At 41.2% G+C, this 24,434-nt stretch overlaps 2 protein-coding genes across 9 annotated transcripts in view; both read right to left on the bottom strand.

Annotated features, from left to right (window-relative positions):
- The window catches only part of LOC129869445 (microtubule-associated serine/threonine-protein kinase 2-like), a 284,626-nt gene extending 270,910 nt beyond the window's left edge, over window positions 1–13,716 (bottom strand). For all 3 annotated transcript variants that reach the window (XM_055943864.1, XM_055943865.1, XM_055943867.1), the window contains exon 1: window positions 12,635–13,716. In XM_055943864.1, coding sequence (XP_055799839.1) covers window positions 12,635–12,709 — 75 coding nt within the window. In that variant the 5' untranslated portion in view covers window positions 12,710–13,716. The remainder of the gene's footprint in view (window positions 1–12,634) is intronic.
- A 171-nt stretch (window positions 13,717–13,887) lies between these two features.
- The window catches only part of LOC129869442 (myomegalin-like), a 139,527-nt gene continuing 128,980 nt past the window's right edge, over window positions 13,888–24,434 (bottom strand). For 5 of the 6 annotated variants that reach the window (XM_055943862.1, XM_055943863.1, XM_055943858.1 and 2 more), the window contains 6 exons: window positions 23,970–24,247; window positions 21,660–21,803; window positions 21,211–21,346; window positions 19,408–19,454; window positions 18,709–18,796; window positions 13,888–15,365 (listed from right to left, as the gene is read on the bottom strand). In XM_055943862.1, coding sequence (XP_055799837.1) covers window positions 15,286–15,365; window positions 18,709–18,796; window positions 19,408–19,454; window positions 21,211–21,346; window positions 21,660–21,803; window positions 23,970–24,247 — 773 coding nt within the window. In that variant the 3' untranslated portion in view covers window positions 13,888–15,285. The remainder of the gene's footprint in view (window positions 15,366–18,708; window positions 18,797–19,407; window positions 19,455–21,210; window positions 21,347–21,659; window positions 21,804–23,969; window positions 24,248–24,434) is intronic. The other variant, XM_055943860.1, reaches the window with a different exon arrangement.

The following is a 24,434-nucleotide window of genomic DNA, read 5'->3' as shown; positions in this document are numbered from 1 at the left end:
AAAAACAAAAAAGCATCTCTGCCCAGCCTGGCAAGAGTAGCCAAAAGTGTGTTTAGCATCCCCAGTGGCTCTGCAGGTGTGGAGAGGATATTCTCTGCTGCTGGCCTGCTCTCCAGGCACCATCCCATGAGCATGAACCCACAGACTGGCCAAACTTGTGTTTCTAAAAATATATATTTTTTTTTTATGCATTGAAAATGACACTAATAAGTCATTTTTAGTTTCATTTGTATTTAATTCTAAGTAAGTCACAGCCTATATGCACAATTTATAGACTATAATGATTTAATACAACAAACTGTTTAAATGCTTTATGTCCCTAAGAGCCTATTGTGTTGCACGCACAAATGCTTCACAATGTTTTATTCATATGCTATAGCCTTGAAATAATACAGCCTAAAAAAGTCTCCCTGTCTGGCTCCTGACCTATTTACAGTGTTTATATGCTGTTTAATATGACATGTAGCCTATTTGAAATGATGTTAGCTTCTTACAGTCACATTTACATTTAAGTCATTTAGCAGACGCTCTTATCCAGAGCGACTTACAAATTGGTGCATTCACCTTATGATATCCAGTGGAACCAACCACTTTACAATAGTGCATCTAAATCTTTTAAGGGGGGGGGGGGGGGGGGGACCTTTTCATGTTCATTCAATTAGTTTTAATTCAAATCCATATGGTTTGGTTTCAATACTTAAACAATTGGTAGGTCCAAGTAGTCACAAAAATTGATGGGTGTTGGTTAAATTGGGATTTTTTTTAATGAATGGAGCGAATTTGGAAAGAGAGTTTTTTCCCCCTTTAAGCGTGGAGCGGTTTTTTAGCAGAGCGGTAGGAAAGGACATCGAGCGGGATGAAGAAACTTTCAAAATTGAAATTTTCCGGATTGACTGACCTTCATGTCTTAAAGTAATGATGGACTGTCGTTTTTCTTTGCTTATTTGAGCTGTTCTTGCCATAATATGGACTTGGTCTTTTACCAAATAGGGCTATCTTCTGTATACCAACCTTACCTTGTCACAATACAACTGATTGGCAATTTAACTTTTAACAACGCACACCTGTTCATTGAAATGCATTCCAGGTGACTACCTCATGAAGCTGGTTGAGAGAATGCCAGAGTGTGCAGAGCTATGATCAAGGCAAAGGGTGGCTACTTTGAAGAATCTCAAATATAAAATATATTTTGATTTGTTTAACACTTTTTTGGTTAATACATGATTCCTTCCGTATGTGTTATTTCATAGTGTTGATGTCTTCACTATTATTCTACAATGGGAAAAAAATTGTAAAAATAAAGAAAAACCCTTGAATGAGTAGGTGTCCAAACCTTTGACTGGTAATGTACATGTCACTAGGCAACAGGATAGATAATAAACAGTAACAGCGGCGTATGTGATGACTCAAAAGAGTTATTGCAAAAAGGGTCAAAGCAGATGGTTAACTATTTAACCAACAGCTACCCGGACTAATACTTAGCAGTGTTATGGCTTGGGGCTAGAAACTGTTGCAAAGGTACCGCTGACCGTGTGGTAGCAGAGAAAAGTCTATGATCTTGGGTGGCTGGAATCTTAGACAATTTTTAGGGCCTTCCTCCGACACCACCTTGGATGGCAGGGAGTTCGGCACCAGTGACGTACTGGGCTGTACGCACTACCCTCTGTGGCGCCTTGCATTCCGATGCCAAGCAGTTGCCATACCAAGCGGTGAAGCAGCCAGTCAAGATGCTCTCAATAGTGCAGCTGTAGAACTTCTTGAGGATTCGAGGGCCCATGTCAAATCTTTTCAGCCTGCTGAGGGGGAAGAGGCGTTGTCGCGCCCTCTTCACGACTGCCCTCCCATCCTTGTAGTGCACGATCAGCTCCTTTGTCTTGCTGACGTCGAGGGAGAGTTACAGTTTCATCAAAGACAAGCGTATGGGGTATGGGGTGGGGTAGGGTTGTTGCGGTGACCGTATTACCGCCACACCAGCGGTCAAGAGTCATGAAAGCAGTCAAATTCCACATGACCGTTTAGTCACGGTAATTAGGCTTCTCCAAGCTCTGATGCTGCTGCTGGTCATTAGTAGCCTACGAAACTTGCTAACTGCCTGATACTCAGCACTCTATTGTCCCTCTACTTTTATTTCCCTCACCACTTTAAACATCAACTATCTGAGCAGCTAACCGATCGCTGCAGCTGTACATAGTCCATCTGTAAATAGCCAACCCAATCTACCTACCTCTACCCCATACTGTTTTTATTTTATTCACTTTTCTGCTCTTTTGCACCAGAGTATCTCTACTTGCACATCATCATCTGCTCATTTATCACTTCAGTGTTAATCTGCTAAATTGTAATTATTCGCTCCTATGGTCTATTTATTGCCTACCTCCTAATGCCTTTTGCACACACTGTATATAGATTTTCTTTTTTCTACTGTGTCATTGACTTGTTTATTGTTTACTCCATGTGTAACTCTGTGTTGTTGTCTGTGTCACACTGCTATGCTTTATCTTGGCCAGGTCGCAATTGCAAATGAGAACTTGTTCTCAACTAGCCTACCTGGTTAAATAAAGGTGAAATAAAAAATAAAAAATAAAACTCTGACATCAATGCAAATGTATTCAAAAATCTAATCAAAACACTTCATGAGAGCCCATGTGCTCATGTTGCGCAACATTTCTATAGGCTATGCAAAGACAAGGATCCCATCAGCTTTCTATAGGCTAGGCCTACTATATTTATTTCTCAACTTTCCTAACAGGAGTATAGCCTACCTGACCGTTATGAAAATGAACCGTGGGAAAAGCGTCCTCAATTCCTTATTTAAGTGTATAGATGACATGTATTTTTTCCCACTGCCCCTGTTTCGAGACAGGTGTATGATAATGGTCCATTCGAAATCAAAACAAATATCACACATATTATTTTGTTTATGTAAAGACAACATTAAATCAAGAATAGTCTGGTGGGTGACAATCTTAGCATATCACTTGAGAATTATATATTATCACTTGTAAATGATGCCCAGCATAAGGAACTGTCTTTTTTTGCAACTATTCGAATCAAAGTCACACACCTCACGTAGCCTAGCCCATAGGCCTATATGTTTTAATAAGGTTTGTATCACAACTAAAGTGGCCAAATAACGTCTTAAAATTAAGCACATTAATCTGCTTTACAAGGGGTGTAGAGCCTAACAGGCATTTATAAGCATCGCGTGAGTTTCAGTGTAGTTTGGGGAAGATCATTTTCACCATAAAAATGCACCTTTATTATAAAAGCATTACATACATAATTGCATTTGTGGTCACTTTTGATAATGGTGTTTTCCCGGATAATGGAACATTCGTGCTTATATCCTACTACCATGTGCGCATTGCTGCGCTTATAATATTTAGAAATAAACTATTAGGCTATCAACATTTTAAGCTAAACGTTCTGATCTGTTCAGTCAGCCACATTGCGTAAAAACGTTTTTGAGATGCTAGTGGTTATATTAATTTGGGATCTATTGTTTCCCACAACTGTCCCAAACTATCTTTGGAATATTTATTTCTCGCACAGAATAGGTCGACTTTTGTACTATGGGAGATAGTAGATTGACAGGCTAGTGCTTTTGCTGTTCGTTAGGCCTACTCATCTTGTTGGCTGACAAAAAGTACATGTGGACAGTTGTTCCAATATCTTCAATATGCAACTCGGAATTGGATAAGGACGCACTCAGTTGAGTCTCCGATGTGTCTGTCTTCACTTGTAGCCTGTCAGAAAGACCTGATCATGTGACGGAGAACCATGTGAGTGAGAGGAGTTTCGGTTTGCGCAGCACACTCAGGGAGACGGGCACAACGCAGCACTCCGGGCCGCAAAAGGCATGGATTTTTTTAAGGGTGTATTACGGTCACAAAGGAGATGCCGCCGTGAAATTCAAGGCATTATCAAGTGCTTGTCAAATTGTGAATGAGAGACTGATGGAGTGTGTACAGCCTGCGCAAAAAAAAACAAAGCAGAGCTCATGCCTTACGGAACTTTTTTCAAAATCATTAGTCTAATTATGCAGCCTCACAATGTATTAAAAATCCAAACATATAGCCCAATGTTTGTAGAACTAAAGTTACATTAATAACTTATAGTAGCATATAGTAGTACCTATTTATTTGTTAACCGCTCAACACAGAAGTGTGCCCACTCCCTCAAATCATTGAGAAAATATTTATATTTTATTCAGCTTCGTTCAATAGTATTCTTCATATTATAAAAGAATAAAGTAATTCCACAGAATTCTCAACAAATCTTGTCTGCTAAATGAACTAGTGTTGCCCACAGCCATATCAGGACCTAACATAAGGACAACTCAGAGTATGCTATTCTGTTCTTCTGAAATAAGACTATTTTCTTCACATCATGCTTCTGTAGACCTGTCTAAAATAAATAATGGATTTATTGTGAAGGTGTAGGCTATATTACATGGATTCATTAGACTTTTTAAAATGGCTTGTAGGCCTCGTGTGGAAGCCAGGAGATGCTAAATGTGTTTATGTTAGTTAATTAAAGGTCAATTACCGTGAGACCGACAGTTATTTGCATGACCGCCACAGCCCTAGGCTGGGGTGTACTTTTATTTATTTTGTCTTTCCATCACATTTATCTGGAGAAGAAAAACATCAGAGAAAGCCAAGAGCTGACACAATACCTGTCAGAGAGGGACTAGTTCTAATGCACTGATCCCTGTATGATGAAATTGGATGCCAGCCTCTCCTTGCCAACACTTGCCTGTCTTCTGTGACAGATGGCAGCCATCTAGCTCATAATTCTGCATAACGAGGTAGTAATAATAATTATTCTTCTTCGCCCCTTGCAGCTGCACCCCCTCTCTCATCTCACTCCCAGGACCCCTTTGTGGGGAAATTAGCAACTGGTTCTGGATTAATCACCCCCAGTCAGTTTGCCTGGGCAGCCTGGCAGCACTGGGACCTGCAGCTGGGGGCCCGCCATGGCTATTCCAGAACAATAGCTCCTCAGTGGAAGTCAGTCAGTCAGTCAGTCAGTCAGTCACTCAACCATGACTCATGGATGTGGGCGGGACTACCAGTTAAACAGGCCTGGTAGAGCCCATGTCATATCTGGCCTTGGTCTGCTAGAGGAGCGTCAAAGAGAAAAGAGAGAAGCTGCTGCTGTTGGTTAACCTGTTGAGGCTAGGGGGTGCTGTTGTCACTATTTATGTAAATCGTGTAATTTTTGAAACGGCTTCCTACTAAATTCTTGATCGTACAATATGCATATTATTATTATTATTGGATAGAAAACAGTCTCTAGTTTCTATAGCCGTTGAAATTTTGTCTCTGAGTGGAACAGAACTCATTCTACAGCAATTTCCCTGACATGGAGTCCGATTTCACACATTTTGGCCCCTGATCTGGAGTCAGTTAAAAGGCCACTGTTATTGCTATGAGTATACAGACACTGCTTACGTCTTCCCCTGGATGCCTTTACGTGATGACGATTTGAATGGTATCGATTGCCCAATCACAGCCACTATAAAACAAAAACACGTGTAGGTAGGAACTCTTTTCCAGGTGCGTCAGGCGCGCGGAGGACACCGACCTGCACTTTTTCCAAGCACTAGTGAAGCCAGTTATATTTCTCCGGTCATGTTTCTACTCGTTATAGGAGTTAAAAACATCATAAGGTAGTTAATTTAAACCGTTTTATAGCAATTTATTTCCGTTTAGTGCGATTTTGGGACATTTATTTCTGAGACACTGTGAATCTCTGGGCACGGTTCCAGTTCATGCCGAAAGCAATGGGCATTTCTACATGGCAAGAGGACAGCTTTCGACCAAAAGACGATTAGACCCAAGAAAGGATTCTTTGCCCAAGATTCTGATGGAAGAACAGCTCAAAGTAAAAAAAAAAATCGGACATGTTGGCTGGATTCACAAGATCTGTGTCTTTCATTAGCTGTATTGGACTTTAATGTGTGAAAGTTAAATATTTAAAAAAATATTATTTTTTTTAATTTCGCGGCACTGGTTTTTCAGTGGGGGTGGGGGGGGGAGTGCCGCTAGCGGCACCCTCATCCTAGACAGGTTAATGGTTTAACACAATTGATCCTTTTCAATTTGATCACAGTTCTAGCTATTTTAACCAAGGGGCATCAACTGTTAGTTCCTCAGTGCCAACATTGTCTATTATTGTATTTTGCTAGTCCTATGCTATGTTTCATGGCCTATATCTGCCTTTTCTTTTGCAGTGAGTGGACAACACTCCCTCCTGTACTTTAGAGCCACCTTCTTTTCCTCAGGTCTCTGTTTCTCAGGTATAGGTCAGGGCATCATGATGTCTCTGACTGACTGACTGTAGCCTGAAGTTCCCCCCTGCTCTGCTCTCCTGGTCATTAGAGATCTCTTAGGTTATCCATTAACCTAGCGGCCCCCCCCCCCCCCCCCGCCCACATTCCACTGAAAAGGCAGAGCCGCGAAATTCAAAAAAAAAATATTTTTTAAATATTTAACTTTCACACATTAAAGTCCAATACAGCTAATGAAAGACACAGATCTTGTGAATCCAGTCAACATGTCCGATTTTTAAAATGTTTTACAGGGAAGACACAATATGTAAAGATGTACATCTATTACCTAAAAATACATTAGCATAATCCACCATCTTTTATTTGTCCACCAACACCAGTAGCCATCACCAATTCGGCTAAACTAAGATATTTATAGCCCCTAACCAACAAAAAAACTCATTAGATGACAGTCTGATAACATATTTATGGTATGGGATAGGTTTTGTTAGAAAAAAGTGCATATTTCAGGTAGATGGCATAGGTTACAATTGCACCCACCGTCACAAATGGACTAGAAAAACTACATAGAGCAACGTGTTTACCTACTTACTAATCATCAAACATTTCGTAAAAATACACAGCATACACTAATCGAAAGACACAGATCCTGTGAATACAGACAATATTTCAGATTTTCTAAGTGTCTTACAGCGAAAACACAATAAATCGTTATATTAGCATAGCACATAGCACATAGCAGCCCAGCATTGATTCTAGCCAAAGTGGGCGATAACGTCAAACATCGCCAAAATATATTAATTTTTTCACTAACCTTCTCAGAATTCTTCCGATGACACTCCTGTAACATCATATTACACAATCCATATAGAGTTTGATCGAAAATGTTTATATTTAGCCACCAAAATCATGGTTAGACAATGTGAAATGTAGCCCAGCTGGTGAGAAAATGTCCGTGCGCCATATTAGACAGTGATCTACTCTTATACATAAATACTCATAAACGTGACTAAAAAATATAGGGTGGACAGGGATTGATAGACAATTTAATTCTTAATACAATCGCGGAATTACATTTTTTAAATTATCCTTACTTTTCAATACAGTTTGCGCCAAGCGAAGCTACGTCAAAAAACATGGCGTCCTAAGCCACTAACATTTTTCGACAGAAACACGATTTATCATAATAAAAATGTCCTACTTTGAGCTGTTCTTCCATCAGTATCTTGGGCAAAGGATCCTTTCTTGGGTCCAATCGTCTTTTGGTGGAAAGCTGTCCTCTTGCCATGTGGAAATGCCAACTGCGTTCGGGATGAACTGGAAGCGTGCCCAGCAATTCACAGCGTTTCAGAAATAAATGTCCCAAAATCGCACTAAACGGATATAAATTGCTATAAAACGCTTTAAATTAACTACCTTATGATGTTTTTAACTCCCATAACGAGTAGAAACATGACCAGAGTAATATTACTCCCTCCACTAATGCTTGGAACAGGTGCGGGTCGGTGTCCTCTAGGCGCATGACGCAGCTCCAAAAGAGTGACTAGCCTCAGGGTTTTTTAATTTGTAGTGCCTGTGAACGCGCAATCGACCCCGTTCAAATTGTCATCACGTAAAGGCATCCAGGGGAAGACGTAAGCAGTGTCCGTATACTCATAGGAATAACATTGGCCTTAAAACTGACTCCAGAACAGTGGACAAAATTTCTGAAATCTGACTCCATGTCAGGGAAATTGCTGTAGAATGGGCTCTGTTCCACTTAGAGACAAAATTTCAACTCCTATAGAAACTATAGACTGTTTTCTATCCAATAATAATAATAATATGCATATTGTACGATCAAGGATTTTGTGGGAAGCCGTTTCAAAAATTACACGATTAGCATAAATAGTCACAACAGCGCCCCCATCCTCAACAGGTTAAGGAAAGAGAATAGACAACATCAACGGATGTATTGTAACATTTAAAACAAAACAATAAAAGGTAATTGACTTGAACTTGTTTTTAACAACAGTTGCAAACTCAACGGTATGGAGCAATAACAAGACGCTATTGGTACTGTGCTGCTGAGTTGGAGCAAAGCACTTTGAGAATAACATTTCACTGTTTTCTTCTTCACCTGTATCCAACTCAACTCAAAACCTGGAATCATTTAAAAGATTTATCTGTGAAAGTTTCCATTCCGTGTGAAATATGGCCATTCTATACAATAAGGGCTAGCTACAGGGTCTTCTTAGTCATCTCGATCCTACTCGTACAATAACTCAACTGTCAGCAGCATGAGATTTGGAAATGTGAACACACATGAACCCTTCAGTCGGTGAATAAGGGGAATGCATGGCCCATTACAGCATAGATTACTACAATCAGATAGAGACTGATTTGTTCTGTATGAAAACATCCACAGTGCCCGGCTAAACTCCCTGTAGCTTCATGTTATCTAACCAATCCCAAAGCCTCTTTGCTGAACGAGTCATTAAATGAATTCTGAGGTAATGTTGATCAAACAATGTTTTTAAAGCTACATAACTATGAAAAGCCGATTTGGATTAAAAAAACGGTTTATATAACATTGTTTGCTGCCAGTGTATATCCCAGCCATCTGTCCTGGCTGTGTGTTGGGGCAAACGGAATCTGTCTTATCTCTTGAAGGCCAGTCTAATACCATTTCACAGAGCAAATAGACATGGATCTAAAATTAACAAAAATATAAACGCAACATGTAGGTTCCATGATCTGAAATAAAAGTTCCCTGAAATTTTTCATATGCACAAAAAGCTTATTTATCTTTAATAAATGTTTGGCACAAATTTGTTTACATCCCTGTTAGTGAAAATTTCTCTAACGCCAATATAATCCATCCACCTGACAGGTGTGGCATATCAAGAAGCTGATTGAACAGCATGATCATTACACAGGTGCACCTTGTGCTGGGGACAATAAAAGGCCACTCTAAAATGTGCAGTTTTGTCACACAACACAATGCCACAGACATCTCAAGTTGAGGGGGCATGCAATTGGCATGCAGGAATGCAGGAATGTCCAACAGAGCTATTGCCAGAGAATTGAATGTTAATTTCTCTACCATAAGCCGCCTCCCAACATCTTTTTAGATCATTTGGCAATACATCCAACCGGCATCGCAACAACGCCAGCCCAGGACCTCCACATCCGGCTTCTTCACCTGTGGGAATGTCTGAGGCCAGCCACCCGGAAAGCTGATGAAACATTTTTGTCTGCAATAAAACCCTTTTGTGGGGAAAAACTCATTCTGATTGGCTGGGACTGGCTCCCCAGTGGGTGGGCGTATATAAACTGTAACTCAGTGAAATTGTTGCATGTATATATTTGAAAAAGAAAAGGAGAGCTGCACACTCTAGGAGCTCAGATGAAATAATTGAATAACCAACTTTTCGACAGACAAGCTGTCTTCATCAGGGTATAATGACAAACACTGCGGGCCACTAGTTTATATAGTCAAAGGGCTCCCGAGTGGCACAGCATCTCAGTGCTAGAGGCATCACTACAGGCCCTGGTTGGATTCCAGGCTGTATCACAACCCGGCCGTGATTGGGAGTCCCATAGGGCAGCGCACAATTGGCCCAGCGTCGTCCAGGTTAGGCCGTCATTGTAAATAAGAATTTTTTCTTAACTGGCTTGCCTAGTTAAATAAATAAACATTTAAGGAAACAGTATATAAAGCCCAGTCAACAACCTATGCCTTGAAACACCATTCAGACATACTCAATACAGGATTGTGTTTGTTTACAGCCACATACACAATTATAATACCTTTTTTTCAACAAGGAACACAGACTGAGACCAATGCAATGAAGAGACAACTAAAGTTATTTTGCTTCCGCAGCTCTGATCTGCTTATCATGAGACTATGTCTTCTAAGGCTAGGCTATATGTTCTCAGGGCATTGAGACATTTAGAACACAGAAGAGCCTGTGTGAAAAAGCCCCTTGGCATATCTCCCCTCCTTTCACCATATAAAAACCACAAATGTACAACACTGCAATGTGCAGCATTCATAATCCCTGCAGATTTCAGTTCAGATTTCAGTGTCTCAATATGAGCTAATTCGCTTAGCAAAAAGAACAGCCTCTGTTCCTGTTCTAACTGACACACTGAAGCAGGAGTCATTTACGGTTGTTTATTACCCGAAGACATTACCCTAGTTCAGGTGTCCAAAAGTTACTGTTCTACTACTGTTCCAACACACACTCCTTGAGACCCAGCCCCAGATCAACCAGAGCCCCAGATCAACCAGAGCCCCAGATCAACCAGAGAAAATGAGGCCCATTCATGGCTCATTGTGTCAATTTGAAAACACAAGGTCAAACACCACAGTAGAAGGAAGCAAATGAACCAGTAGCTGCAAGCTGTCTTGTAACACTGGTGCAATAGATAATCTGGATCACAGTGAAGAGCTACTGTGATACAGTTGTTTTACTGGACCGTGCTGTGTTTTTTACGGCTTCAATTTTTTACTGCTTAAATTTACCATGTCAATAAGGCCAGTAAACCTGGGCTGGACCAAAGGAGTTAAACAGCAGTACACTGAACCCACTGCACAATATGGAGACAATAAACCGCAGCCCTTCATTAAACAGTAACTAGGAAGAAGGACAAGGCTGGTAATGCAGTCACACAAATCCCAAGGTAAGGTTTGACTTAGTTAATCCTTTGTTTGAAGAGGATGTGTGTCTGCCAATTGTGTCAGGGCCAGAGAGCTCAGACCACCTTAGAAGTGTCACCTGACAGTGACATCATTATAACCCACAGTTCTGGATGTTAAAGTGTCAAAGACTGACTGCAGAGGGAAAGGTTCCTGTGTGCACTGAATGTATATACTACTGTGTGAACAGCACACCCATTTGCTTCCACCCAAAACTACATAAAACTGCCAGCAATGAGCACATAAACATTTCTGTCTGGCATTCCATAATATCATAAAGCAACTCCCCCAGTTGAGATCAAACTGCCTCCCTCACAACACACTAATCTGGTTAGAAAACACTCTAGATTTTTCTCATAGTTGCTTATAAATGAGAACACAGTGCAAAGCTTTGCTCTCCAAAATGCTGCTGAAAGCAAAACCATTTGTGAAAAGAAATGTGGAGCATCAGAGCAGATGACCTTTTATGACATCAACATCCCTTTTATGACATCAAGATCCCCAGAGAGTGGGTGGAGCAATATATTACACCACCTATCACTCAATCAATGCTAACTTTCTAGTTACAAGAACATACTTCAAAACAGCAATAAACTACTGTAAGTCTTCTATGTTCCAGAGGGCCAATTTTATATGAGGGTTTATTGATTATGAAATATGAGTGAGACAGAAAATATTGAGAGTGAGTTGTTGTTGAGCAGCACTGAAATCAACATTATTGGGAATGCTGATCCTGACCTTGTGCATTATTATTTTTCTGAGCGCCAACGATGTTCTAGCCGTAATATTAGAAACTCTAATCCCATCCCATTTACCCTAAAGGCCAAACACTGTGGTGCTCCCTGCCAGATAATTCTCCCAAAAACAACTGGCATGTTAGCTCCCCTCCTCCTCTAGTCATAACATCTTGCAGAGAGCATACATACAGTATTGACATGAATAATGGGAGTGCTTGGGAAAGCATCTTAGGAGTACTGATCTAATTACCCAGTCTATTCATTATGATCTGAAAATGCAAAACAGATGAGACGCTTTATGAATACTGGCCCTGATCTGGTTAGTGGTTATGGTATGGTGCTGCTCCCTGAGGCAGTGAACTAGCAGAGCAGACTAAATGACACCACCTGCTCCCTCAGTGGTACTAAAACATGCCTCAACAACATAATCCCAAATCAAGTGCTCATTGACCTCTGCCCTTCTTATCCACCTTGTGCTGTGTGCACTCTCTTTCACGCCATTCTGAAATTTATCAGATTAAGTCAGTGTTTAGATAGATTGAAAGTAGGAGGAGTGAGGTCATGCGTGCAGCAGGTGACCTGACTTGACGCAGGTTGGCTAGATAAGGCTGTATACATTATTACATAGAATTCATAAGAGATTCATGCAAGGACCAATCAGCAACCAATGAATAGGAAATGCAAAAACAAATGAGAAAATAGCACGTCAATCAATCAGTTTAACGTGTATTCAGTACAATCAACAACCACTGACTAAGCAATACCCAGTAAAATCACAGTTCTTGATTTCTGCATCTATAAAAGGTAGCGAGCTAGCTAGGTTACATTCGTGGGACCCAAACCTGTCTTTTAGCTAGGCTTACTTTGTATTGTAGCTAGCTGGTCTAGGCTACTGAAGAACATGTCATGACAACTCACCACATCTTTTGCCGCTGTCCCGCTACCGTGCTGGTCCGGAATTTGTTTTTTGTTTTTATTTTCGGTTCTCTTCATTTTCTCACGTGGAAAAAATTATGACAAAAATAAATGTGTTTCACAGATATCTGACTCTGCTTAGCTAATTTATGCTAGGCTAGCCAGCTAACTGTATTGACGTCTTCCTCGCATTTCCTTTGGAAACTTGAAATTCATATCTCCTGCTGCTGTGATGTGTTCAGCAAGTCCAACTGGTGCCAAATCCGACCGTAGAAATAAATCCCCATTCAAATTAACTTGTTGGCACAAACAGACTAAATGATCCTCGGCAACTGCAGTAATGTCACAACTATATTGACAGGTTGTCAGTCGCTTGGTTGCTGTAGTTACAAGCTAGCTAGCTAGCTCTCTAGTTAACGTAGTTATCTTTTTCCTGGCTACTGCATTTTACGCGCCACCTTTATGTAGCTTACTGGCTAGCTAGCTAGCTGAAAAACCTAACTAGCAAGGGTATCGAACGAACAAAAATTAAAGGCGAGGTCGTACAATTACCAGTACATCAAAAATGATATTAAATTTTCCGAACTCCACGCACCCCTGTGACTTCGCTATCAGACAGACCTGGATGGATGGTTAGCTAGAATCAAGCTAAGCCAGCTTCGTAGCTAGCTAACGTTACCTGCAAAAGACACCTTGTCATTGTAACACTTGGCATTTTTTCTTGACAGGTGACGTAGCAGAAATGCTCGAGTTTCTTCCATCCAACTTAATGTAAAGTAAATTGTATTATTATTCACGAATGTCTCTCGATCGGTTGTCCTCGCCCTCTTTCAAATTGTCAGTCTTCCATCGTCGCCGGTGTGAGCTGGTGATCTGTGACTGTGTGCGGACTGTGCAGTCACGATTCGCTTCCTGAATCTCCTCTCACGTTTCAACTGCAGTGCCTCCTGCTCCTATACCACTGATCTAGGTTCAGCATGTCTTCAAGTTGCCAGAATTCAAAACATTTTAAAGTAATTAAAATCTGACCTGTAGTCAGCTTTCCATATGTAAACTAGACAAGGTGCACGCACTGAATATAAACATGCAGCGCGTGGCATGAGACCCTAGTGTAGATGAGCGAAGGAGTTGGTGTCTGCTGCCATCTCGTGGTTGAAATGGGTAAATATTCTAACTTGAGCACTTCAAATGACTGTGTAAAAAAAAACGTAGATATGTTTTCAACATTTATAGAAATCTTCCAAGAACAAACATAATTCATATTTTAGTCCCGTTTTATTGAAAAGCTTCTCCCTAAAACAACAAGGGCTTATAAGTAAGCATTTCACGGTATTCGACAAATAAAATTGGATTTGATATATTACACATGCATAAAAAATAAATTCAGCCCCTGACCCCCTCTTCCTGACACAAAAAAAGCTGTTTTATTGTACGCCCCTGCCATTATGTACATACAGTACATCTTATACAGATACAGCTTTGCATATCTCAGTGTAAGAAACCAAGTTTTCACATATCCTGCTGATGATTGTCACAGGTTTTGTTAATAGAAAATAACATCTATGGTTACCATAACAGAATTTAAAAAATCTAATCAAAATAATATTGACATTTTTTTTGTCTTAGAAGGGTTTAAATGTTAGCCCAAATTAAAACAACTTTACAAATTTGGAGAAAAAAACATTGTGTGGTCCATTCGCCTCCGAGGCATTTCTGTTTAAAATCAAACATTTTAAAAATTACAACTTATTTTGGACCAAGCACCAAATGCTCCTGTCACTTTCTTAAATAGGTCATTGGAATACATCAGCAGGTCATAGTTGAATGTATTGCAGCTGGCAGCAGTATGCCGCCTGCTTTAAGGACTTAGGTCGAGAGACTAGATTTAAAGCTGGGAACAATCTTTACATCTTTAGTATGGTTACAGGTTCGAGCAGTTCAGCAGGAAGACAGTTCTAGGGTCAACCCATCCATAGGATCTTTAAAATCTGAATAGTGTTTACATCTTGTGACATCAGTAACAGACCATTTCAATGGCAGAAGAAGTATCGTACGAAACAGGGTATCTAACATCTATAAATATGGCTTTTTTCCCCCTCAAACAACATGCAACTACTTTACACATACACACACTTACAAACTTGCCTTGTTAGAAGCAAAAAGGAAGCACTTTAGTCTAGTTTGGCTTTTTAAAAGCCTCTATTCCTGGCTTGTTCAAGGTTGATTGTCATAGGATCCTTGAAGAGGTTTCATATAGAGCTCAAAACATAATATATGTCTCAGGTAAAATAGGGGAAACACTTCAGTTGAGGTACCTTCGTAACACCTACATGAGCTATACATAACACCTGACATAAGACAGTCGTCAACATTCATTAATCACTGTTCCGCTTGGCATAAAACAGCATCACAGAGAGCACCTGGCTGAACCCCTACTGACTATCAGACAGTCTCCCCTCAACTAAAGTGTTCTCCTTATTTAACCAGAAACCTGAGATTATGTCCCGTGTTTCAACAGGAAGTATCCTGTCTCCCAGTATTAGGCGGAAGTTGGAGCTGGTGCATCACAAAGAAGCTGCCTGTAGGGAACGCGGTACGTCAACCCCATGGGTCAGACCCTGGGTATTAGGCCACAGGACTGTAGGGGTCCTGGATTATGGAGCCTGGATCTGGGGTTTCACGATACCCCAACCAGCAGACTGGGTGAGCTCACAGAAGCCTCTTGGGTTTTCACCTGGGTGGAAGGATGAGGCAAAAGAGGATGGACGGGTCAGCATTCTTACAGTAAATATACAGTACCAGTCAAAGTTTGGACACACCTACTCATTCAAGGGTTTTTCTTTTTTTTTTACTATTTTCTACATTGTAAAAAAGTTCTAAACAAATCAAAATATATTTTATATTTGAGATTCTTCAAAGCAGCCAGCTGATGACAGCTTTGCACACTCTTGTCATTCTCTCAACCAGCGTCATGAGGTAGTCACCTGGAATGCATTTCAATTAACAGGTGTGCCTTGTTAAAAGTCAATTTGTGGAATTTATTTCCTTCTTAATGCATTTAAGCCAATCAGTTGTATTGTGACAAGGTAGGGGTGGTATACAGAAGATAGCCCTATTTGGTAAAATACAGAGTCCATATTATGGCAAGAACAGCTCAAATAAGCAAAGAGAAATGACAGTCTATCATTACTTTAGGCATGAAAGTCAGTCAATGTCACATTCCTGACCTATTTATGTTAGTTTGTTATGTGTGTTAGTTGGTCAGGACGTGAGGTTGGGTGGGCGTTCTATGTTTTCTGTTTCTGTGTTGGTTTTGGGTTGCCTGGTATGGCTCTTAATTAGAGGCAGGTGTTTGGCGTTCCTCTAATTAAGAGTCATATTTAGGTAGGCGTTGTCACAGTGTTCGTTTTGGGTGATTGTCTTCCGTGTCTGTGTAATTGTTTGCACCATACGGGACTGTTACGGTTTGTTCGGTGTGTGTAGTCTAATTGTCCTATTCGTGCGTTCTTGTTGTTTTATGTAAGTTTGTCGTATAGGTCTGTCTACACCGTTTTGTTATTTTGTTAGTTTACACAAGTTCGTGTCTATGTTATACGTTTGTAGCCTGTATGTGCACTTCGTTCATAGCTTCACGATCGTTTATTGTTTTTGTTAAATAAATATGTGTTCAAACTTCGCTGCGCCTTGGTTCCCTCAATACTCCTCCTCTTCCGAAGATGTAGAGGAGGAGGACCGCCGTTACAGTCAATCCGTAATATTTCAAGAACTTTTAAAGTTTGCAAAAACCATCAAGCGCTATGACGAAACTGGCTCTCATGAGGACTGCCACAGGAAAGGAAGACCCAGATTTACCTCTGCTGTAGATAAGTTCATTAGAGTCACCAGCCTCAGAAATTGCAGCCAAATAAATGCTTCACAGAGTTCAAGTAACAGACACATCTCAACATCAACAGGCCTTCATTGTCGAATTGCTACAAAGAAACCACTACTAAAGGACACCAATAAGAAGAAGACTTGCTTGGGCCAAGAAACACAAGCAATGAACATTAGACTGGTGGAAATCTGTTCTTTGGTCTGATGAGTCCAAATTTGAGACTTTTGGCTCCAACCTCCGTGTCTTTGTGAGATGCAGAGAAGGTGAAAGGATGATCATGAAGCTGGTTGAGTGAATGCCAAGAGTGTGCAAAGCTGTCATCAAGGCAAAGGGTGGCTACTTTGAAGAATCTTAAATATAAAATATATCTTGATTTGTTCAACACTTGTTTGGTTACTACATGATTCCATGTGTTAGTTAATAGTTTTGATGTCTTCACTATTATTCTAGAATGTAGAAAATAGTAAAAATAAAGAAAAACCCTTGAATGAGTAGGTGTGTCCACACTTTTGATTGGTAATGTATATAAGTATATATTTCATGTTACTATGTAATGTCATGACTTATGTCATGTGGATTCATTGCGTTATCTGACGTAAGACAATGAAATCACTCCATCAATGATTACCTCAAATTGTCTTCACATGCTTATTTATTTCCACTCTAACCTAAACAGAGTCAATTTAACGCACGCACGCACGCACGCACGCACGCACGCACGCACGCACGCACGCACACACACACACACACACACACACACACACACACACATATTCAAGTAGGGTGACTAAAATCTGCTGATGGTAGGCCTACAACAAGTATGATCCCAATAAGTAGGTGTTAGAAAATGTTATATGTACAATGGTATTACAAAATAAAAATGTTTAACCAAGTGATTGCGTCAAAGACGGGATCATGCATTGCTGTTTAATATTTATGCTGCAGTAGTTTATGTGTCGGGGGGCTAGGGTCAGTTTGTTATACCTGGAGTACTTCCTGTCTTATCCAGTGTCCTGTGTGAATTTAAGTATGCTCTCTCTAATTCTCTAATTCTCTCTTTCTCTCTCTCGGAGGACCTGAGCCCTAGGACCATGCCTCAGGACTACCTGGCATGATGACTCCTTGCTGTCCCCAGTCCACCTGGCCGTGCTGCTGCTCCAGTTTCAACTGTTCTGCCTGCAGCTATGGAACCCTGACCTGTTCACCTGACGTACTACCTGTCCCAGACCTGCTGTTTTCAACTTTCTAGAGACAGCAGGATCGGTAGAGATACTCTTAATGATCGGCTATGAAAAGCCAACTGACATTTACTCCTGAGGTGCTGACTTGCTGCACCCTCGACAACTACTGTGATTATTATTATTTGACCATGCTGGTCATTTATGAACATTTGAACATCTTGGCCATGTTCTGTTATAATCTCCACCCGGCACAGCCAGAAGAGGACTGGCCACCCCTCATAGCCTGGTTCCTCTCTAGGTTTCTTCCTAGGTTTTGCCCTTTCTAGGGAGTTTTTCCTAGCCACCGTGCTTCTACACCTGCATTGCTTGCTGTTTGGGGTTTTAGGCTGGGTTTCTGTACAGCACTTTGAGATATCAGCTGATGTAAGAAGGGCTATATAAATACATTTGATTTGATTTTGATTTGATTTAATGCTAGTAGGCCTCCTACTCTATGAAGGAAGCTGGTTAAAGGCCCAGTGCCGTCAAAATTCAGTTTCCTGTGTTTTCTAAATTGTACAACAGCGGATGAAGTGAACACTGTAAAAGTGTGCAAAAATGTGATCAGTGGTATTTCACACAGGACCTTCTAATCTGCAGTTTTTAAATGAGTGGAGTTTTGGCTTGCCTGGTGACATCACCAGGCTGTATAAGTTTATACACAAATAACAAAGACAGTTCCAAACCTCGCTGCCAATTACAGGTCATTTTCAGGTTACATATCACTCCCAATAGACCCCTCCAATTAGGCCTCTTATTCAGTCCACTTCCAGACAGGTTAGCAAAATTAATGATTGAGAAAGTTTTTTTGTTGTTGACCATTTAAATGGAAAACAATTATAGTAAGGTACATCATTGTTACTCAGAAACAATTTGATGTTGAGATAAAAACAGCTGCATTTGGGCCTTTAAAGATAGGCAGGGTGGATTACTGGATGCTGATACAGGCACACTGACAGGCACAGCATGCCAGGGAGTCGTACCTTTACCAACCCAGGGATGGGAGGAAGAGGAGGAGGAGGAGGAGGGGAAAGAAGTGAGGCCAAGGGAGGACATTCTCTGCTCGTTCTCCTGGAATAACTCAAGGAAGAGCGAGAGATGGAGCGAAATAGAGGTAGATAGAGAGACAATTATAGAGAGTGCATGTGAGAGGAGGCCGGGTGAGAGAGAAAGGGGTAATTTTTCTTAAGAAGTAGATTAAGAGCATTAAGAGGGTGGTGAGTTCTAGAGGGTGGTGAGTTCTAGAGGGTGGTGAGTTCTAGAGGGTGGAGAGTTCTAGGGGGTGGTGAGTTCTAGAGGGAGGAGAGTTCTAGAGGGTGGAGAGTTCTAGAGGGTGGGGAGTTCTAGAGGGTGGAGAGTTCTAGAGGGTGGAGAGTTCTAGAGGGTGGTGAGTTCTAGAGGGTGGAGAGTTCTAGAGGGTGGAGAGTTCTAGAGGGTGGAGAGTTCTAGAGGTGGAGAGTTCTAGAGGTGGAGAGTTCTAGAGGGTGAGAGTTCTAGAGGGTGGTGAGTTCTAGAGGGTGGTGAGTTCTAGAGGGTGGTGAGTTCTAGAGGTGGTGAGGTATAGAGGGTGAGAGTTCTAGAGGGTGGTGAGTTCTAGAGGGTGGTGAGTTCTGGAGGTGGTGAGTTCTAGAGGGTGTGAGAAGAAATCAATAAGTCAGATCCTGCAAAAAGGGTGAGCTCACCTCTAAGTTTGTCCGTGCTTTCTTCAAGACATCCTTTGTTCTTGACACTGTAAACAATCCGAAGCAGAACTGTTGTGATTAATCTGTGACTATCACCCATCACTTCAACCACACATACAAACACAAAGTAAGTAATTCATTCCCAAGGCCCTCACACAATCGGTGCTGAGGGACACACAAGCACACACACACACACACATAGAGAGAGACAGATATAGAGATACAGAGAGAAACATATAGAGACATAGACAGAGAGAGACAGAGAGACAGACAGAAATATAGAGAGACATAGACAGAGAGAAACATAGAGAGACAGACAGAGAGAAACATAGACAGAGAGAAACATAGAGAAACATAGACAGACAGAGAGAAACATAGACAGACAGACAGAGAGAAACATAGACAGAGAGAAACATAGAGAAACATAGACAGAGAGAAACATAGACAGACAGACAGAGAGAAACATAGAGAGACATAGACAGAGAGAAACATAGAGAGACATAGACAGAGAGAAACATAGAGAGACAGACAGAGAGAAACATAGAGAAACATAGACAGAGAGAAACATAGAGAGACATAGACAGAGAGAAACATAGAGAGACATAGACAGAGAGAAACATAGAGAGACATAGACAGAGAGAAACATAGAGAGACATAGACAGAGAGAAACATAGAGAGACATAGACAGAGAGAAACATAGACAGAGAGAAACATAGATAGACAGACAGAGAGAAACATAGAGAAACATAGACAGAGAGAAACATAGAGAGACAGACAGAGAGAAACATGGAGAGACAGACAGAGAGAAACATAGAGAGACATAGACAGAGAGAAACATAGAGAAACATAGACAGACAGACAGAGAGAAACATAGAGAAACATAGACAGAGAGAAACATAGAGAGACATAGACAGAGAGAAACATAGACAGAGAGAAACATAGAGAGACATAGACAGAGAGAAACATAGACAGAGAGAGACATAGAGAGACATAGAGAGACATAGACAGAGAGAAACATAGAGAGGCAGACAGAGAGAAACGTAGAGAAACATAGACAGAGAGAGACATAGACAGAGAGAAAATAGAGAGACATAGACAGAGAGAAACATAGAGGCAGACAGAGAGAAACATAGAGAGACATAGACAGAGAGAAACATAGACAGAGAGAAACATAGAGAGACATAGACAGAGAGAAACATAGACAGAGAGAAACATAGAGAGGCAGACAGAGAGAAACATAGAGAGACATAGAGAGACATAGACAGAGAGAGACATAGACAGAGAGAATCATAGAGAGACATAGACAGAGAGAGACATAGAGAGACATAGACAGAGAGAAACGTAGAGAAACATAGACAGAGAGAAACATAGAGAAACATAGACAGAGAGAAACATATAGAGAGAGAGAGAGAGAGACAGAGAGAAACATAGAGAAACATAGACAGAGAGAAACATAGAGAGACATAGACAGAGAGAAACATAGACAGAGAGAGAGAGAGACAGAGAGAAACATAGAGAAACATAGACAGAGAGAGAGAGAGACAGAGAGAAACATAGAGAAACATAGACAGAGAGAAACATAGAGAGACATAGACAGAGAGAAACATAGAGAGACACAGACAGAGAGGGTAGGAATGACGAACAAAGGAATGAACAAAAGGGAAGATACATGACTGGGCATAGAAAGAGAAGATAGGACAGGGGGGAGAGAAAGAAGAACACAGAAGAGGGAGGGGAAGGAGGGGAGAGGTAAAATAGGAGCGATATAGGACCAAGAGGAGGACAGAGGTAGGAGTCACTCACGTTGACTGACGATGAAGTGCTCTATACTGTCTTTGGTGCGGTTGGAGCTTTTTAGTCTCTCCATGGCGTCCTTTAGAGCCTCCTCCTGCTCTGAGATCCGCTGACGCATCGTGTGGACCTCCTTTAGAGACAGCTCCTGGACACACACACACACACACACACACACACACACACACACACACACACACACACACACACACACACACACACACACACACACAGAGAGACAGATAAAACACACTGTCACACTTCAGAAATCTACACACCTGTAAAGAGCAGTGAGGTTACAGGGAGTCCACCTAGTGACAAATCCATTAACAAAAATCACCACTAAAGCTTACATACACACTCTCAAACATGATCAGTGACACACATGACACGCTAACAGCATTAGGAAATACCCTTCATTTAACTCTTACAAACAAACATAAAGAGTATAAGATTCTGACCGTCTTGGTGCTCTGAGTGGACCCCTCACTATTGGGCAGTGCTGCCCTCCAGAACATTCTGAGCAGGGAGCTGGCATCCTCAAGGATCTTCCTCAGGGTCGTAGAGCAGGTCAGCATACTCCTCACACAGCCAGGGTCCACAGGCTGGCACAGAGAGAGAGAGAGATCCACAGAAACAGTTAGACTAAACTAATCTAACTAAAACACAGGTAAACAATCCAAAAGTTGAACATATTTTCAGCTCAACTAGCTACAGTATACTGTAGACAACACTACTAGATGAAACCAGCTCAACTAGCTATACTGTAGACAACACTACTAGATGAAACCAGCTCAACTAGCTATACTGTAGACAACACTACTAGATGAAACCAGCTCAACTAGCTATACTGTAGACAACACTACTAGATGAAACCAGCTCAACTAGCTATACTGTAGACAACACTACTAGATGAAACCAGCTCAACTAGCTATACTGTAGACAACACTACTAGATGAAACCAGCTCAACTAGCTATACTGTAGACAACACTACTAGATGAAACCAGCTGAACTAGCTATACTGTAGACAACACTACTAGATGAAACCAGCTCAACTAGCTATACTGTAGACAACACTACTAAGATAAAACCAGCTCAACTAGCTATACTGTAGACAACACTACTAGATGAAACCAGCTCAACTAGCTATACTGTAGACAACACTACTAGATGAAACCAGCTCAACTAGCTATACTGTAGACAACACTACTAGATGAAACCAGCTCAACTAGCTATACTGTAGACAACACTACTAGATGAAACCAGCTCAACTAGCTATACTGTAGACAACACTACTAGATGAAACCAGCTCAACTAGCTATACTGTAGACAACACTACTAGATGAAACCAGCTCAACTAGCTATACTGTAGACAACACTACTAGATGAAACCAGCTCAACTAGCTATACTGTAGACAACACTACTAGATGAAACCAGCTCAACTAGCTATACTGTAGACAACACTACTAAGATGAAACCAGCTCAACTAGCTATACTGTAGACAACACTACTAGATGAAACATTTAATTTTCATCATTTTAATTTAATACATTTAAACCAAGGACCTAAAAGTTCCTTTCGAGCGTCATTAACTCCTCTGTAAGGTGTCTGTGAATCCTCTAACCTCTAACTTAATGGTTTTTAACCCTTTCCTCCGTTTCACATTGTTGTTGTATCTCTGAACTAGCTCACCTGATTCACCAAGTTGACAAGTTGAATCAGGTGTGCTGGCTGTAGAAGAGTTAATACACACTACCGTTCAAAAGTTTGGGGTCACTTAGAAATGTCCTTGTTTTTGAAAGAAAAGCACATTTTTGGTCCATTAAAATAACATCAAATTGATCAGAAATACAGTGTAGACGTTGATAATGTTGTAAATGACAGTTGTAGCTGGAAACGGCTGATTTTTTTTATGGAATATCTACATAGGCGTACAGGGGCCCATTATCAGCAACCATCACTCCTGTGTTCCAATGGCACGTTGTGTTAGCTAATCCAAGTTGACCATTTTAAAAGGCTAATTGATCATTAGAAAACCCTTTTGCAATTATGTTAGCACAGCTGAAAACTGTTGTGCTATTCTTGTTGTGATAAATGAAGGCTTTTCCATGCGAGAAATTGCCAAGAAACTGAAGATCTCGTACAACGCTGTGTACTACTCCCTTCACAGAACAGTACAAACTGGCTCTAACCAGAATAGAAAGAGGAGTGGGAGGCCCCGGTGCACAACTGAGCAAGAGGACAAGTACATTAGAGTGTCTAGTTTGAGAAACAGACACCTCACAAGTCCTCAACTGGCAGCTTCATTAAATAGTACCCGCAAAACACCAGTCTCAATGTCAACAGTGAAGAGGCGACTCCGGGATGCTGGCCTTCTAGGCAGAGTTGCAAATAAAAAGACATATCTCAGACTGGCCAATAAAAATAAAAGATTAAGATGTGCAAAAGAACACAGACACTGGACAGAGGAAGTCTGCCTAGAAGGCCAGCATCCCGGAGTCGCCTCTTCACTGTTGACATTGACTATTGTAGCTACTTTGTTAAGTTGACTATCCAGCTACAATATTCATTTACAACATTAACAATATCTACACTGTATTTCTGATCAATTTGATGTCATTTTAATGGACTAAAAATGTGTTTTTCTTTCAAAAACAGGGACATTTCTAAGTGACCCCAAACTTTTGAACGGTAATGTACATGGAACAGCTGGGGGTCCCCAAGGATAGGTTTGAAAACCCCTGGGCTAACTGACCCCTGACCTCTCACCTTGTCCAGGCTGAGCTCCAGCAGGGCGTGGTTGGCGGTGGCCCGGAGGGCAGCCTCCATCTTTCCAATGAGGACACACCCCTCCAGGATCTTCTGCTGCAGGGCGCTGAAGTCATCCACGTGGCCCACAACATGGTGGCCATTACGGTTTGCGAAGGGTCCGTCTGGAGCCTGGCCCTCAAGAGAAAAGTCAACCTTCCGGTGTTCCAGTGTGAGGGAGAGAGGGGAAGCAGGGCTGAAGAGTCCAGTGTCTCGGACAGGGGTAGAGAGAGCAGGGTCTGTGAGCGGGAGAAGAAGATTGGGGAATGAGTGTTAGTTACGGGTAAATCTCAAATGGCATGGCGTCCTATTGACTATAAAGTGCACAACGTTTGTCCTTGGCTCTGGGCAAAAGTAGTGTACTATATAGGAAATAGGGTGCAATTTCAGACACATCAAAGTTCTGTGTCAGTATAATTGTGGTAG

The sequence above is a fragment of the Salvelinus fontinalis genome, chromosome 14 (genome assembly GCF_029448725.1).
Source record: "Salvelinus fontinalis isolate EN_2023a chromosome 14, ASM2944872v1, whole genome shotgun sequence".
Taxonomy (NCBI): domain Eukaryota; kingdom Metazoa; phylum Chordata; class Actinopteri; order Salmoniformes; family Salmonidae; genus Salvelinus; species Salvelinus fontinalis.
Note: the sequence above shows the minus strand (reverse complement) of the source record. Positions and strands in the feature narration are given on the sequence as shown.